At 39.0% G+C, this 18,324-nt stretch overlaps 1 protein-coding gene across 1 annotated transcript in view; it reads left to right on the top strand.

Moving 5' to 3' along the window:
* The window catches only part of PRKCE (protein kinase C epsilon), a 296,929-nt gene that overhangs the window by 236,621 nt on the left and 41,984 nt on the right, over window positions 1-18,324 (top strand). The window contains exon 11 of the mRNA XM_075146872.1: window positions 7,862-8,016. Within this exon, the coding sequence (XP_075002973.1) occupies window positions 7,862-8,016 (155 nt within the window). The remainder of the gene's footprint in view (window positions 1-7,861; window positions 8,017-18,324) is intronic.

Below are 18,324 nucleotides of genomic sequence, written 5' to 3'. Positions count from 1 at the left end.
TTCACATGGTATGGTGTGATAGGGTAGAGAGGGTCTTTTTGAGAATTATTCCAGCGTCTCAAGGAGGGCCAGCTATTCTTGAAACCATTTTCAAGACTTTTAGTGTTTTTTATCCTACAGGCTCTCAATTGACATAATGTTTGGGGTCTTTACGAACAGAATAGAAATATTTTGTGATTGGTTCGGTAAAATCAAGAAAGATCAATAACCAGTTCTTTGTGTAAGAAACAAAGGTTAAAAGCACAGAATTGTTTCTCTGAAGGTAGTATATAGCTTGCAGCACAGCTAAGAATTGACATTTTGAGTAAGGTAAGCACAAGAAGTAATGCAAATGATTTGCAGCAGTGAAAATAGTTCCCAGTGGTATTTTCTGAAATGGTGGTAAGTACTGAAATAGACTGCCAGTGGAGGTCAAGGAATGCTTATCAGTGGTGATTTTTAAGAGCTGATCAGATTACTTTCAGGAGCTGATGCAATTTTCTGACCTGCGAGGCAGGGTATGTTCAAGGAATACTATTCACTGCTGGCTGCTGCTGCTGACAAGGGGACTGAGAAGGGAACCGAGCATTTCTGGCACAGCAGGAGACCCCGCTGCAATGGAGTGCAGACAAACCCACTTGCCCTCCAACAGACCAGACTAGCAGAGACTTCTGCTTCCTAGGTCTTTGTGGGCCAAATGGAGCCCACTCAGCAGGGCTGTTCAGGTTCATGGTTAGATCGCTGGCTCACAGTGCCCAGAGACTGACTTGCAGCACTGAAAAGGTTAGTTCCCCCCGGCTTAGGTATAGCTGATCCTGCCTGTCAGTTGTGGATAAGCTAGATGACCTTGCTAGACTTCTTTATCCAGTTTTGTGTGGATCTCTGACGCTCTCCAGTCTATGTTTTGAGATCATTCTTCCTTTCAAGGGCAAAAAACTGGATTCGAAATTGAATACCGGGCAAAGCTGAGTAAAACTGAGCAATAAGTCCCTAACTATAATAGTATTCACCAGCTTGAGAGAAATTTGAAGTGTCTGATTGACAAAAAAATCCTTTAATACAAAATCTGTATGCGTGCATTTTTTGTTAAGTAGAAGATGCAAATATCCCATGTGAAATTTAAGATAGCACTTCCTATGTATGGGGCATTTATTCCAAGAAATATGGGATTCGTAGAAATTATTCCCTTCTTATTTGGAATTCCATGAAAGCACTGGTACAAAACAGGAAAAACAACACAATTAGCCCTGAGTATAAACACTGAAATCAGAGACAGATAACGCGTCGTAGCGTCCTGTTCAAGATTGTTACTGTAAACTTCAAAAAGGAATCAAATGAACAGAAGAGAGCTTTTTGTTGTTTTCTTTAGTGTTGTACCTGGTTTATCTCTTGGTTTTATATTTGTCCCTCCTAATGCTGGGATTGTGCCATCCTGGTTAGTCTTCTGCTCAGGGTGTTGAAGGTTTGCATATAGTTTTCTGTACAGCGTGCCTGTGCAATTTCCATCAGAAGCAGGAAATATTTATTCAAGTTCTGAGGGGTGGGACAGTTGCTGTAGTTTTAGGTAATTTTAAACAAACTGTTTGAGCATCCTGTTTAAACAGAATTAAGTAACCACAGTTTTGTACTAGTTGGAAAAGAATTCCATACATGCATGATATGAATAAAATATCATCTTACAGAGCATAGCAAGGTTGTGATATATCTGACTTCTTGTGCAATACAAGTTTTGTCTTTGACTTTTGTTTTGCAACAAGGTTAGTGGCTGAACGTATTCCATTATGTAACAGTGGTCTACTAGAATATGAACTATTTTGTATTTAAATTTACCTGCATTTAATACACATATTAGTTTCCATGGTATTTTCAGTAGCCTCTGGAGAAATCTAGTTCAAATACGACTTTCTGAAATTGGGAGGAGAAAAGTATATTCACACAAAGAATTTAGTTTAGGGAACTGGTGAGAATCAGGAAGAATTTATTCACAGCCAATTGTATGAAAACATAAATGAAGGAAAAAATGGTAGTTGGAGTAGACTGGTAAGATTTATCAGTTGTGAATTTTACTTGAGTCCATGTTTGATGCCTTTCCTAAATTCTCCTGTTTTAAGTGTTGTAAGGGTTGAACTGGGAGACAAAAAACAGTAGTGAAAAGATTTCTTCTCAGGCTTGTAGCATGGATGCACATTTCAGATTTGAAACTGGGAGACGGATTGCATGATTTATTTTTGTTTTGTAATACTTCAGTAATGAGGCTGTGCTGAACTGCATATTGGGTCCCCCAGCTGGCAGGACTCGTTTGAAAGAAGAAGAAAAAAAAAGTTTGTACTCTTCAGATTGCAGTCATAATTGTACTTGGCGTTATGTCTATCAATGGATTGTCTTTAAGCTGCAATCTGATGTTAATGAGATTTTAATTGGAAAACAAATAAAGGACAGACAGGCTAATGACTGATAATTTAAAAAAAAATCTTTTAAGGGCTACACAATAATTAATGTAAACAATACATCAAAGTCTTTCCATGTCTAAGCTTTCATACAGGGTTTACGTAGAAGCTTGTTCCTCAACAATGGTATTATTCCACATCTAAACAACTAATAGACTGTATCTGTTAAATCAAAACTGTCATCTGTTAAATCAAAACTGATTGGCAAGATTATTTGGTCGTACTAGTAGGAAGGTCTTGGTCATTAATCACACCTCAAATCCTCCACAAAAAGGAGCTGAATTAGGTCTGTTACGTCCTGAGAGTTTATTACTATTGATATTTCTGAAAATCGCCCCCCTTTTCCCAATTAAAAACTTATACATTATTCCAAAAAAACCAAAAGGTAGAAGCTCTATCTAATGGAACTCATAACACCTGAAAACAAGCTAATATAAACTGATGGGGAATGCACATCATATTTAGGCTGATATTAACAAAACATGTATAAATAAAACTAAAAATCAGAGAATGGCTTTGAAGAGGGAAGGTTATGGTAATAATCAGAATAAAGAGTAAAGAATTCGTTAGAAGCATTTACTGTAGAGCTAAAGGATGGCGATTTCGAATGTCAAGGAGGATGAAAAATGAAATTAGGGCACAATTAAAGGTATGGAATGAAACAGAAGATGAAATAAGATTTATGGTTTAAGTGACAAGTGTAGTTCTCCAGATAGTGATAGGGACAGAGACTAGAAGAGAGGTTGCTTTTAGAGTCCAGTTTTGAAAATGTAAAGCATGCAGGAGAGTATCCCAATTAAGAAAATAAGAGGTGAGACTGGAATAATAGAGATGTTAATCATGGAATCATAGAATAGTTTGGGTTGGAAGGGACCTTTAAAGGTCATCTAGTCCAACCCCCTGTTAAGACAGGCAGTTATGCAATCCAGTATGGTAGTTAAAGCCATAGTCAGGAAATACTATGGAAACACAGAGTGAAGTTGAACTTTTTTGTCTTGACTTCTAGCCTGTTTACTCCATATCCGCCTTGCTTTTGAAATCTCTTACCCATGCTCTCTGCTCTGTTTTTCTTTCCGTTTATTATTTTAAGTATTCTCACTCAACTATACCTTTTGAGAAATTCAAGGAAAAGCAGGTATGATTAAGGGCTAAAATAAACCCTGTAAAAGTCTAATTACTTCAGAAAACATATTGGTTTACTTTGCAGTACTTTTTTTGCTTCATAGATGCCAAGAGAGGATTAATCTATCATGTCTTTGTTTGTGATTTTGCCTTTTATTTCAGTTTATATAATTAAAGAGTTCCCAGGACTGCTTTACGTTTATTTTGTTCATCAAAACATACTTCTCAAGTGTTATGAAAACGTAGTCCAAAAATAATGCGGCCCAAACCTATTCAATTTTCTCTTGGAACACAATCAATGTTAAAGTCATACCTTGCATCTCATTTTTAACTGAGTAAACACTGTTTTGTCCCTTAATAATGCATAATTCTTTAGGGCGTTCACTTTATATTCTCCGACTTCAATATTTGAATATATCCTGGTGATACATGTAGCAAAATGCATATAATCAGGCATGATACAGTTGTTTCACAATTGCTGTTTGAGGATGAAAGCCTCTCTGCATTGAAGTCCTAGAGGTCTCATTGGGTCACTCTGTGTGTGTGCATACATTGTGACAGAAAAGAAATATCCAGAGTGTTAGGAATCTGTATTTTGATCATTAACTTTTGATGAAAGATTGGAAAAAATTTACGTAGCAAAAATCAAGACAGTGTCTCTGTTGTTGCTTAAGTTGTAGGAATCAGGAGAAGAATGGACTTACCGATCTCAACTCATTATTCGTTAAATATTCTCTCTTCTCTTGCATCCTCTTTTCATGTAAATTTGAGTCGCAGCTGATCATGCCATTGTCCTGAGCAAAAAAAAAGATCAGAGAGGGGTTTTAAGAAAGTAGTTTTCATAGGGACTGAGTACCTTTCATCAAAAAAGATGGTACCTTTTTATGTTGAAACTCTGGCCTGCTGTGTATCTGCATGTTGTGCATCTTATTGTTTACCCCATGTTAGTAGTGAGAATTAATATTTTTCTTCTCTCAAAATCAAACCCTTTCCCAGTCTCACTGTAAACAGAGAACAGAACTTTCAAACTACTGAATTCTCGTTAGGAAGCTGAAATGTGCACCCAGGAAAGCTGGAAAAGAAACTTGAAATATCAGTGTATACCACAAAAATGCAACAGTGGAGCAATTTCAATCACTGAGCTGTTAATTCTGGTTTTAGTAGGTATGCTTTTGAAGACGTGGTCAACTAAGCTGCAGAATCTGCCAGAAATACCCCTTCACATTGAGAATGGGATGTGCATAAGAAGGAAGATGTGAAAGAGGATAGGAGAGTTGGCACTCTCCAGCTCTGGGAATGGAGCTGCTGCTAAAGCTTTTGTTTAGGCTGTCTAATGACAAGATATTCTGCTAAACGATCCAGGTTAAATTTTCGGTTGGCTAAACTGGAAAAGTCTTACAAAGGACTGAACCAAAATAAAAGAACTTGAAGTTTTAACTGAACACAGTTTCTGATATTTAGAATCAGCAATTAGGCATTTGGTGAATGTCACAAAAACCATTGGTTCTGTTTGGATCAAACATAGGGTATTTAATATAAAAATGACACAATGTATATCCTGACATGTTAGGAAGTGGCCTGGATTTATACAATTGTGTAAACCATCCTTTTTTTTTTTCTTTTGTGCACCATCCCCAGCAGTTGGAGGAGTGGTGGCATCACCGTTGGGAGCAGCAGCTCCCACCTCAGTGGCGAGTTCAGGATGACCGTTTGGGAGTCACAGCTCTGAGACACAGCACAATCACTTTGCATCGGCATCTTTTGTTTTATACTTGTGATACAGGTGTAGCAAAAAGGTAGCAAAGTTGAGAATGAGTGTGGCTGCTCGGGGGAATGGGAATTGCAGCTTCCTTTGCCTGGTTGTGCCCACTCACATCCAGACTATTGACTTTGGAAAGTTTAAAATAGCAGTGTAAGAAGGTTCAGTTTAGCAAGTGTTAGGAGAAGTTACTTTAGCCAAATATTAGTCAGACACTCCCCAGCCTGCAGTCCAAATGAGTTTTGTACTTGAAACACTGAACTATATCCATGTGAGATAAGGCAATATGTTGCAAAGGTACACTCGGACCAAAACTGCTCTTCAGAGATACTGTCTGTAGTGCAGTGATGAGGAGCCTAATGAAGGATAATGCCTGCATCTTCTTCTTAGGGATGTTGTATCCTCTTATGCTACATTACAGAACCAATATAGCTATGCTTTTCATTTGACTTTATCACAAAACTGATTGCATTTGGTGTTATCCTTAAGCTCTAGCTTCTGAAATCATAAGACCATTTGAGAGCTATCAGATTTTCTTTTAAAAGCAAGGCTGTAATTCTCATTGATCCGAGAGAGAAATCAGAGAGATGGCACAAGGACCCATATTTTTGCTTAAAACAAGCAAAGGTGATATTTAAAGCTTACAGTAACGTTGAGAGATCTGCACTATGGTTTTGAATGTTTCTTATCAGCAGTATTAAGCGTTGCAAAAAGAACAAAGGCATGGCTCTAAACCTGTGCTCTTTTGGGTGTATGATACAGCCAGAAGCTTTGATGCTATTCTTTAGTAGGGTTTCCTTACTAGGGAATGGTAAGAAAAACGTTGGAAAATGTAACAAAGTTGTTACCAGTGTTTTACCAAGAATGCCGGTCCACGGGATCCTGAATTTGATCCAGTCTGGCAGTTTCTCTGTTCCCAAGATACAGGGGGAAAGGCACAAAGTTTTTTTTCTGCATCCTCTTTCTGTAATCAGCAAAAAGGCAGCCAAACATTTGTAGCCTCCTCCAGGAAACATCCCTGATAAGTATAACATTTAGGCACTTAATGAGCAGTATTAATGCACATGCTTAGGTATAAGGATATTTTTAAGTGCTATGCTTTGAATCTGAGCCGTAGCGTAGATGATTAAAGACAAATAGCAAGCATTTATGAATTTCTGGACTCATATATATAAACTATGTAATCTGCAGACTTGGATTCACTTGTGGGAGGTTAATTAACTTCCATCTTCTGTTGGTTTTGCTCGTCCAAAGCAATGCCGCATCTCATCTCCTTTTCTTCAACCCAGCACATCAGACACCATGAGCCGGAGCCAAACTGACATGGAAGTTGGAGAGGGGCTCCCTTCAGTGAAGTCCCATGCTTACATGCGTGTATCGTGTGACCAGAGAATGAAATGTGAGCTAATGCAGAGCGAGAAGTATATGCTCAGATCCATTCTCCACGTCATGTGAGAATTATCTCCACCTCTGTCTAAACTCATGTGCATATAGATGTAGATATTCTATAGTAAGGAAATAAAAATATGGAAGTAGGCTTAGAAACCAAGGGTGAATGGGCAAAGAGTTGATGATTATTTAGGGCTGTTAGTACAGATTAGGGAAAACTATGAAAATTTGTAAGAAACATTTGCAAAAAATAAGATCTAAATTATATCAAGCAGGTGTGTCTCATTTCTTTGCTTATGCCTCCATCTGCATTGTCAGTTTAGATCATAAATGTTTCAAGATGCCAAGCACACATTTAGTTTACTGGTGTTCTCAGTTCTGACTATTTCACTGAGTGCTTAACTTCTGGATTTTTTTTTTCTGAAACGCACCAAAATGGGGTGAGTACCTGAGAATCTCAGTTGCTGTTCTCAAAGAAAGTTCATTTCTAGTTCTCCATCATGGAATAAGGCTTGAAAACTTGACCTTTGCAGTGATAGGCATCAGAAGAAAATAAAAAGAACTTGATATGTATTTTAATAATGTAATTATATTTCATTGTCTTATGAGAGTTTGAGGCAATTCAAAAAGTCATATGTAAGTGTTTGGCAGCACTGGTTTCTATAGCTTAACAATTCTAGTTCGTTTTTACATAATTTGGGGAAGATACTTTGTAGACAAAGTGGCTGATAAGAGGTAAGAGAAGAAATAAGGAGCCTGAAATTTGCCCAGCAGCCCGTCAGTAGTTGACAGAATTTACTTTGTCTCTTCATTGTTATGGCTATATATATGCCGTTAAAAGAAACGGCATCATTTAAGTGTCTCCATTATTATATAAGAATTGATTATAATTCCACATGTATTTGTTGATGTGTGGAAATTTGTGTGTTGCTTATTACTACATTTTGATTCTATTCCCTTTTTCTCATTTCTCACTTTGAGAGTCTTGTCTCATTTTCTTTAGGTTTGGGGGATTTTGATTGTCAGCTTTTCCTTTTTCAGAATTGTAGCATTTGTTTCTTTCATTTCTTGACGCAAATGCTGCAGTCGCCTAAAGTGTAGCTTCAAGCAGTCCTTTGTGTGACTAAAAGAAATTAGCTAAATAGCACTGTTTAATTAATTTCAGGACCGCCTCTTTTTCGTCATGGAATATGTAAATGGAGGAGACCTAATGTTTCAAATCCAGCGTTCACGCAAATTTGACGAACCTCGATCCCGCTTTTATGCAGCAGAGGTCACATCAGCACTCATGTTTCTTCACCAACATGGCGTCATCTACAGGTACTTTTTTTTAATCGAAAATAAAGTATTCTTGAGGCTTGGGGCTGGTTTTGGCTGAAATCCTCTGTCTCTTAGCAACCAGATTTAGATTAGTTGTTTGTTCCAGTTTGCTTACATAGAACTTTTTTTGGCTGTTTATCATTGAGAATGTTAACATTTGAATAGCCTCTGCAGCAGTCGCCAGCTGTGTGTGCCAGTTTTGTATTATAGTCCAAATAAAGCGGTTTTGAAAAAGCTTGGCACAGTGCGACCCAGAGGTGACCTTTCTGCAGGTCGGCGCAATCTCTTCACTTTCCTCTCTGTGCCATAGATTTCCTCTCGGTTTCTAACTCCCTGCCACTTCCTGAGTTTGTTTGTCCTAGTTGTCTCCACTCTGATACAATCGGGATGGTCGTTTGCAATGCTTTACTTATGCCCCTTCCCCTGGACTGTTTGGGTGAAGGCGTAGTCACCAGCAGGAAGTGGCTCTTTGCAGACAATTTTGATTTGCTTGCAAGTGCCCCGCATCTATTTGAACCTCTACCCCCTCCCCCTCAAATCTCTAATCTTCAACACCCATGCACACGCACAATATAAGTACACATTGTTGTGCTGTGTTGAAGAATGCATTTAGGGATAGGCTTTTATTATTAAAAGTAAGGAATCACTTTGAAAATTTTCATCCTGATGTCAGTGTGTTTATTAAGTCCTTTATCTTGTCATTTCACCCTTCCTCTCTCTTTTTATCTGTTTTTAGCAGCCTGTCATTGCTTGTGGTAAATTGAGGCTTTCACAAGCAGAGTGCCTTACAGGTTTTGTGATATAGGTCTGTCCTGTCTACTAAAAATTCTGAGTTCTGTGGATCTAACTGAGTTTTGATATTCTTTTGATACTCTCACCCTCTTTCAGGTTATCAGTTTTGATTTGGGGTAGTCATCTCAGGGACAGGCAGTCTCAGATTTCTTGAGCAGAAACATCAAGATGAGGATGTGGAATTTGTCACATCCCTGGATTCGTATTAAGGCTGCTCTGAAGAGTACTACAAATTGAAAGAAGTGAATTTTAAATGTTTAGTAACCAGGACTGAGTGGTAACTTCCATCAGAGGCCATTGGCTTTCCCACCAACTGGGATTCAAAGAGAAACTTCTCGGAGAAGGAGTCTCCTTTTCAGAGACATCGCAAACAGCAGGACATTGCATTTCTCAGGAAAATAAATCTCTGTGAAAGTGGTCTTTCAGTCAAAAATCCAGTTTTCTTTAGAAAACTTTTTTGCTAGCTGCAGCTCTTATTCTCCTTCTTTTATTAACACTGGTTGTGATGTTTGCATGCTGGGTTGGACTTTAGGCCCTACCACTTTGTGTAGGTTTGTTTTTAAGTGCTGAAGATCCAACACATTTCTTACCTTTGCTGCCCATATGACATTACCTATTCTTGTCTGCATTTATTTTCAAAGCTATGTATTTGTACATTTAGATACTAGAAGATGGTAACTTCAGAATTTCCTAAGTAACCATTATAAGGGAAACAGATAAGATTGGTGCTTTGAAAAGTGAAGGATTTTGAGGATTTGTTTCCATAAAAAGACTTGAGCTAATTTCCTCTTCCTGAATACTAGAGTTTAGACACTTTGTAATTAGCAGTCAGTTTAGTGATTTCTGTGAAAAGAAAGAATTGGTAAAATTACCTCCCCCCTTCTTTATATGAGTATGCATTCCCTCTTCCCTCCCTGCTCCCATCCTTTGACACACATCCCCTTCTCTCTCCTCTCCTTCGTTTTCTCCCTCATTCCACTCGTCTTATATGTAGCTTCTGCTGTGTGTTGGCTCCTAGCTGCACTGAATCGCTTCGTGTGCCTGCGTTCTTTCTATGACTTTTTATCGTAGTCAAAATGCTTCCATCCCAAGAGAAATGTCATTCTAATGAGACAATGCTTTGTAATTTAAACTTTGCAAGATACTCTCAACTTCTCATTCAGAGACTATGCTGACATGTTTTTGGCATGCTACAGTAAAACACTAAAATTGTAAGTGGCGTGTTATATTGGGTGTATTATCGGAAGAGGCAAAAGAAGAGAAATAACATGAGTTGTCGGATGAAAGCAGAAACTGAAAAAAACAGCAGGAAGAACATTAGGAATAGTTTTAGTTGTATACTGCTTTGACACAGGCTTTTGGATCTGGACATAATTATGTCCATAAGAATAACTCATTTTCCCAACTGGGGGATGCTAGGAGCTTCAACAATTCATAAAATCTATATCCCAGTTACCATATAAAATACAAGTAGAAGGAAGAAGTTAGAGATTATCTAAAAAGAATTCATCGTAAGAAAATGTCACAACTCATTCATAGTGTGCCAGGCCCTGGAAGAATGCATTTGTTGATGTCAAGCGTATGTTAGAACAGTTGTCTTGCATAAAACAGTTTCAGCCTGATTATTCTGTACCTCACTGTGTCGTTTATTACAATGTTAAAAATGCATTGGGATCAAGTCACTCCTTTATATCTCCAAAGCTCTTATTAGCTGGCAAACAAGGAAAGGAAAGGGGAAAAAAAAAGAAAAGAAAAAAAAGAAAAGAAAACCTATGCTCCTGAATAACTACCAGTCATAACTACCTGACATGCCTTCAGATATTTTAATAAAGAATACTTGTCTTCTGTGTAATTATATCTCTAGAAAAAACATTGTGGTGTGAAATTAATGGTTATTCTCCAAAGTGGGAAATGCTGCTTGTGTGGGCAATACTTCAAGGAAAGTGGGGAATATATAAATAAACTAAGATGTTTGATGGAAATGCAGGTTTCAAAATAGCTGCTATACCTTCTGATCTTTTTTCAGCCATGTATGTGGAAGTATTTGTTTGGAGCTAAACATAGTTATATTTTTGGAAGTAAATAACTAGCTTTAGCTCATGCTTTGGCTTGTTGGTTAGATTTTTAGAGAGTGCTATGATGATACTAAATGATCGTCTTTTATAATAACTAGTTTATCCTCATTTCCCCTGAAGTTCAAAGAGAAAGCTAGCTCCCTGTTTGGCAATAGAAATTATTCTGTAAGTGCACATCTTTGCAACTGGCCCAACGGTTGTTCCCAGACTTGTCCAATTATCTGTGTGCTCCCTGGAGTTACGTACCTTCCTTTTGTTTATCGAGTTTATGTTAGAAATAAAGATGAATCTCACAATTTTTATATCTAAAGATGCTGCTGTTACTAAATGCATCTTGTATGATAGATAAACTTTAGGATAATTTTCAGCTTGGCATTTTTAAGGGTATAATGTTACTGTTGTGTCAAAAACACTTAAACAACTTAATAAAAATATTTGCATTATCCCTGCTGTCTTCCCTCTCATCTGGCATTTGCCTATTCAGGCACATGTCAAGCTGGGGCCTGATAATACAAGTAGAGTCAATCAGAGAAGTTGCAATCGCAGTTTCTGGCAGTCGTTGTTGTTATGCAATTGCAACACTTTAAAAAAATGTATCCAAGCTTCAGGAATTAAGGGCTAGACTATGAATCTCATTTTGCCTGTGAGCTGAACTGGACTTTGAACTCGGTGATTAAAGGTTGTGGACTGTGTTCACTGTCACCTGTCCCTGGAGCCTGGTGTATTTAAAGTCAGTCATCATTGCTTTAATATATATTCTGACATAGGGAAGCTGCAACAAACTGGGTGTTAAGAAACTGCCAGTTCCATACTCCCCTGTTGTACTGACTTTCAACATTCCTGGGCACTTTCTGCGGAGATATGTAAATGTTACATGTTCTTCTTTCACCTGCAGATGCTGGGCTGAGGACAGGAGTACCCAGGTGGGTGCCTCTGGCTCTTGTTGTAGGAGTTCAAGTGAGGTGACACAAGTGGCCCACTCTGGCCTGAAATACATACAAAGAACTGTTGTCTCCCCAGGCAAGGACACAGCACTAGAATGGGGTACCACTTCATTAACATAAATGCTGGTGCCCCCAGTTCGTATTTGATTTAGGGAATAACTGTGTGAGCTACAAACCTTGTTTCAGTGAAGACCTGAAGGGCCAGTAGTTGCATGTTGCGTGATCTCTGGCGTGCTCCAAGACCATTCAGGTGATTAAACAGGGCGCTCTCTCTGAAATACAAAAGGAGGACACTGAATGTACACAATTTCAGTTCACTTGAGAGGATGAAAAATATCTTACCTGGGAAATTACTGTCACCTGCTCTGGGTTAACTCATTCTTTCATTTTCAAATGTAAGGTCTGTGAGATGTTGCCCTCAAATCGTACAGCACCTGGTCACAGGGGAGTCCTCATTAGTAACTATGGGTTATCATGTTCCTCAGCAATATGAAGTAATAACCCAGCCTGTAACTTGCTGCAGCTTTCTGAGGCTCTGAGCTCTCTGTAATTAGTATGTTGGTCGTGATGAAGGATATTTTAACACTGAATTGAGGAGAATGCAAATATAAATATGCTGATACCAATCCTTGAATACCTCGAGGCTTTTTCCATAGACAAATACCCTAAGAACTTGTTTGAACACTAACTGGGTTTTTCCTTGGATGATCAGTTTTCCTACCATTCCCATTTATCAGGGTAACACACACCAGTGTTTCAGAAAGAAGAACCACCTAAAATTAAAAGCACTTTCGTTAGTGTGTTTTTATGTGAAATAAGAATATTTAGAAAGTCTGACTTCACTGGCGGTTGTATGATTCAGTGCAACCTTGGCAGAGTAACAAGGAGTTATATTTACACTGATGAAAATGTTGCATGGTCAGTGGTTAACATGTTAAAAGTCATCATTCTCCCAAGTTACCTTACTGTGTTATTTCTGAGTGGCAGCAGCCAAATAAAATTCCCCTCCTCCCCTCTTTTTTTGCCTTTTTAAAATACAAAACTAGACATGGAGCATGTTGGTTTTAATTTGTTTTTAAGTATGTAAAGATCATCTTATTGCAACTCTAAACAGTTAAAGGTTAAATTGCTGCTTGAGCTAGGGTCCATGAAGGAGGGCAAGAAAGACCTTGTACCCTCAGATAGCATATTCAGACCTAAACACAGGAATATCCTGAACTCAAGCCCTTCCCCACGTGAACTGCCTGTTGCACGAGTCTGTTACAGAGAAGTTACAGTTTGCTTCTGGCTCAAGCGAGCAACAAACTATTTCCATCACCTTTAGTAAAAGCAGGAAGCAAGGAGTGAGCTGTGCTGCTGCGTGTGTGTCTGAGTCCCAGTGCCTCCAGGGACTGCTGCCCAAGCCGCGCCACCTGACCAGTGCTCCTGGCCGGGTTTGCACCCCAGGCTACATCCATGCTCTGCTCTGCCTGGTCTAGTTTCCGAAACTGAGCGTGAGCTCCGACGGGATTTTAGTCGGTGGCCTCCTGCCCTCTTTGCACTTTTTCTTGCTGGATCTAGGCAGGCCAGCAGTCGTGAAATGCATAAATAAGCAGGATATTTTCCCCTCAGGAAAAGCAGTGGGCTGGGGTGGAGAGGAGCGGGGCTGAGGGAGATGAGAAGCAGGAAGAAGGGTTGGTTCCCAGGCTTCTGGCATTCGGACCGAGGGAGTCCACCCTGCCATCTGCCCAGCTTATGTATTGTGCTAAAGGCTGCTGTCATATAGGAGAGCCTTTGACAAGGTTTCCAGCTGTGGAAGGATGAGTAAAGGCTGTGGGAATAGGATATGAACCACACGGTCTTGCCAACAGTAGAATGCTTTCTAAATTTCTCCTGGGTTTGGAACATAAGAAAGTCCTCAGCTGGCTCTTGCGTGGGAGTTGGGTGTGCGGAGGAGCAGTGCCGGGCAGTTAATATTTAGAAGGATAGAGCAGCACCACTGACCTCATTTGGGGAATGACAAGGTACTTCCAGGGGGAGTTCCCGGTAGCGAGGTCAGCATTGTTTTTTTTGCTTCATGTTCATTTAGTGCAAGATTTTCTTGTTTAATGACCGTTTGTATAGTGCTGTATTGTGTAAATAAAGCTATGACCTTTACCTTCTGATAACAGTATAGGAGTGAGTTAATGTTAAATTAGAGAGGGCAGGGAGTGGGAATCTGCCAGGGTTAATGCCAAGTTTACATTCCTGTGAGGGCAGCCATGTTCCGGTACGCTCGATAGAAAGGGCTACAGCGCTTCTCAACAGATAATAGCAGCAAAATGTTACAGAGCTTATTTGTATTTATTTCTGGGTGAATGTCAGTGATTTTAGGTTATTGATGTTTATAGTTTTATTTTATAACAAGGAGAAACGTGTGTTATGTTCCTGCATTTGATAAGAAGATTTAACTGAGAGAAACATACACAAAATAAAAATCCACTAGAGCTGCAGCACATGTAAAACTGAAATGTACTGACACAAGGCAATCCCTGTAGTTTTCCTAAAATGCTGAGACACAGCTTTGTTTCTACAGAAACATGTACACCAGTTCCAAACAAAATCATATTCTTCAAACCATTTTCTAACAGAAGAAAGAGAATGCTTTTGTTTCGCAGTGCATTAAAACTCTGCCAGTGCTTCCTAAATGTAATTTTGCTGCTAACAGACAAAAACTAGGACTGAATTTTGCTGTGCCCTTCAGTTGTGTTTGTCTTCAAACAATGGAAAATATTTCTATAACCCAGTTGCATTGGTGTTGAAACTATGTCATGCTAAGGGTGAGGCTTTGCCTTTTCGCATGCTAGTGAATGCATCTGCCAAAGTTTCATAGTAACACAGAGAAGTGCTCAGCAAACATGGTTCTGAGGCAATAGGCATTTCACAAAGGTTTTGTTGTGCTCTTGAGATGCAACAGAGGAATTGGAGAGTAATGCAAAACATTAGATGAAAACATGTAAGGAACTCTATTTAGTGTTTTTTAAATAATGATATTAAAAATACTAAACAACCTTAAAACAAAATTTGGACGATACACTTTGGTAAAGACATTTGCACATACAACTTTGTCCATCTTTTGGTCAGAACCTTGCTACTTTTGGCTCAAGATTTGCATTTGTTCTCTTTGCTCCCTCTTCCCCCTGACTTTTATCCACCTCCTTGTTATAAAAGAGCTTATCACTTAGATGCTGTTCCAGCAAACATTTCTGCATGCAGATCACTGTACTCATAGACTGATTTTGATTCAGTGAGACTATTCATATGCATGAAGTATGCAGCTTCCTGGATGATTTGGGACCTTGGTTTGACTTTTCAGATTGAAAATGTGTTTATTTTAAAACAGAAAATCATCACATTTGAGAATGCACTGTTATTAAAAACCATATGTTATTTTGCTTACCATTGCAAAAGGCTGTGGAAAATGAGAGTTTAGCCAATCTGAAAGCTAACATAACTGAGTTATCATTGAAACTCTTGAAAACTTTAAAAATGTCTGTTTAGCTGACAACTTGTACTCAAATGTAAGAAAACAGAAATAATATTGTTCATCAGGAGGTTAACTAAAATGGCCTAGTGAACCAAAATGGAGAAAATACAGCCAGTAAGAATTCCAGCATTTTGGGGAGTGCATCAAAGTCTCTACTGCTACCAGAGTAAACAGTGGTAGGATTACATCAGAAGGACCTTGGACAGACTAGGTGCAGTCTAACCAGGGGAATCAGAAAGTGGAACAGAACGGATCAGATGGCCATGACTGTGCTGAAAATGAGCGGAAAGGTGAGGGGTAACAAGGCCGGAGTGGTAATGAGTCACTTAGCTTACCTTCTTGTGTCAGAAGTAATGCCTGCCCCTCTTTTCAGCTGCCAGTGTTTCACAGAGTCCAAACAAGCAGCTTCCCAGAGCAGCGGGCAGTGGCAGAATTACATTGTCTTCATCATCTCAACAGCATTGAGTACATGTGGAGGAGGCAGATGTGGAGCAGGGCTAAGCAGGAATGGCAGTGAGGCCAAGGCCAGCTTTTGCTGAGATGGGAGTTTGGGTGGTTTCTGCACTGTGATACACCCAGGGATGCATGGCACCAGGGAGGGACACTCTCCTGACACCACCAAATTGAATTTTGACCCCCCAAGACCACTTATGTTGAGGGTATAATGTTTTGGATTCAAAAAAATTCCTACGATAACATCCAGCTTACGAGGAGAAGCCCAAGCAGCGCTTCTCACAATGTACACACCAGATGGGTCTTCACTTCTTGCCTCCTGCTTCTACAATTTGTTTCCAGTAGTCAGTCTTGTGAAACAGCAGAGAGAGAGAAAAAATAAAGGGGAGAGGCCAGAAATAATGCTAATACTTACATAAGTATACTTTTCCCTCCAGACTTTAATTTCCTTCTGCTGATGTATGGAAGTCACAGAAAATACCATTCTTCAAAGCATGTCAAATGCAAATAGTACATGCAGTTGTGTACATTTTTTAATGTAGATTTGATGGTGGCAGTTGTAAAAGTATTCTTCATGAGATATTCCAGTCTTAGAGCATGTGATTGCCCCTTCAAAGGGAGGGAAAGATGGGGTGGCTGCAACAGTAGATGGCCAATATAGCAGCTGGTATGGGTGCACCTTGGTATGAAACTGAATAATAAAGAAGCAGTGCCCTAAAAAAAACAACCAAAGAAAGCTTGGTCACGAATAACCTGAACTGAGGAACTTCATGTGTTCAAAACGTGGAATATTAAGGATAAAATTAAGTAGTAACAAATAAACATAGCACTTCACCAGGTATTTACTTGATTTATTATAGGGTTTCCAAGGGAGATCCTATGGTCTATTAACACCCATTTAAAAAAAATGCCTAAATATATTCTAACAAACACAAATAATGAGTCAGATGGAATTGCTATGGTCAATTAAGTGGGTAATGGATATTTAAAAGCTTCCAAACATCAATAAATCTGAAACAGCTCTAAAGGAGTACTTGTAGAACAAAAATAATATGCACTTAAGAAACTGCCTGAGTACATATTTGCCTAAACTTAACCACCAATAAGAGGACAGCAAGCATTTATGGTACTGTATACTGAGGGCATAAAAAGGCATACCAAATGTGTACCAGTTCATTTGCTGATAATCTGTAATAGGTGCAAAGGGACCATAAATATTATAAAGAGGCTCTGATTCTCATTTATATGAAAGTCTTTAAATACCTGATAGCATAAAAGGATCCTCAGATTGTGAACGGGGGAAGTAGACAGCAGCTCAGCAGCGTACCCCTTGGCACAAGGCGGAAGGCAGTCCTTTCCAAGCTGGTTGAAGCTGCCTTTGCCAAAACTCTCTGAGCTGGTTTCCACAGACACCGAGGGAGAAATGCCCAGAGTGGAGGTGAGAGAAACCCTTTGGACAACACTTGTTTTTAGGCAGGTTCTCTTTTCACCTTCTGAAAATTCACAAAAGAAAAAGGATGGGATCTTTCGTCAGCCTCCACGAGATCATAGCAAGTGGTAAACTTGCACACACAGTGGGACAAAAGTTTTGGTTTTCTGTGGAAGACCTGAGAGGAAAAGGATTTGGCTACAATTTTTAAAACATCTCAGATTGGGTAGAAGTTGTTCTGTCCATGAGCAGAAGAGTTGGAAGAAACTTTGAAACAGCATCCTGGAAATTCTCTGTGTAGTAATAACAACAAAACATTAACTAATATTAGTGAGCTGTAGCTTATAAAGCCAGAGATAATTAGGTGACAAATCTGGTATAAGTCATTACTTCTACAGCCTTTTCTCTCCTGGCTCAGCTATGGGTGCTCTTAATTAGGCCAAGATAGTTGTCTGTATAAACCCAATCAGAGAGATTTAGGCTAAAATCCCCAAATCCTGCCATAGAAAATGGGGTTTATTTTTTACACACCTTATTTAATAGGATCCATTTTAAAAGCAGTCAAACACAGTTATGTTTGCTTAATTACGGCAATGGTAGCATGGGGGTATGAAAGAAAGTGGAAGGGATGATGCCTGGGGCAGAGTGGGCAGTAAGGGTAAACTGTATCATTGCTAATGGAGTACTTCATGTCATCATTTAAAGTCTGAGTCTTGGTTGAGAATCATACTATAGTGCCCCTTAATATTTCATTTGCTATACTATCAAATCTTAACGCAATGCTACAAATTGGCTACAGAGACTCTAAACTAATATCCGCATTTGTTTCAGGGTTGAGCAACGTTGAGTTTAGTACATCGTATACATGTCTTTGGGATATAGCACAACTTTTGCAGCTGCTCTCCCATTGTTTTTTAAAAAGTGTTTTGATAATCTTTCTCAGAGATTCAAATGTGATTACGAGATAACATGGGTGTATAGAGGTTGCTATCTGGTGTATAAGAGACCGGTTCTTTAAAAATCATGATTCTCATTTACAGTAAAAGCTCTTTCTGACACCAGAAGAGCAAAGCAATTTTACAATTGAATTAGATTGTACTCAGTGTTCTC

This window comes from Calonectris borealis, chromosome 3 (assembly GCF_964195595.1).
Source record: "Calonectris borealis chromosome 3, bCalBor7.hap1.2, whole genome shotgun sequence".
NCBI classification, from domain to species: domain Eukaryota; kingdom Metazoa; phylum Chordata; class Aves; order Procellariiformes; family Procellariidae; genus Calonectris; species Calonectris borealis.
This window is presented reverse-complemented; position numbering and strand designations above follow the sequence as displayed.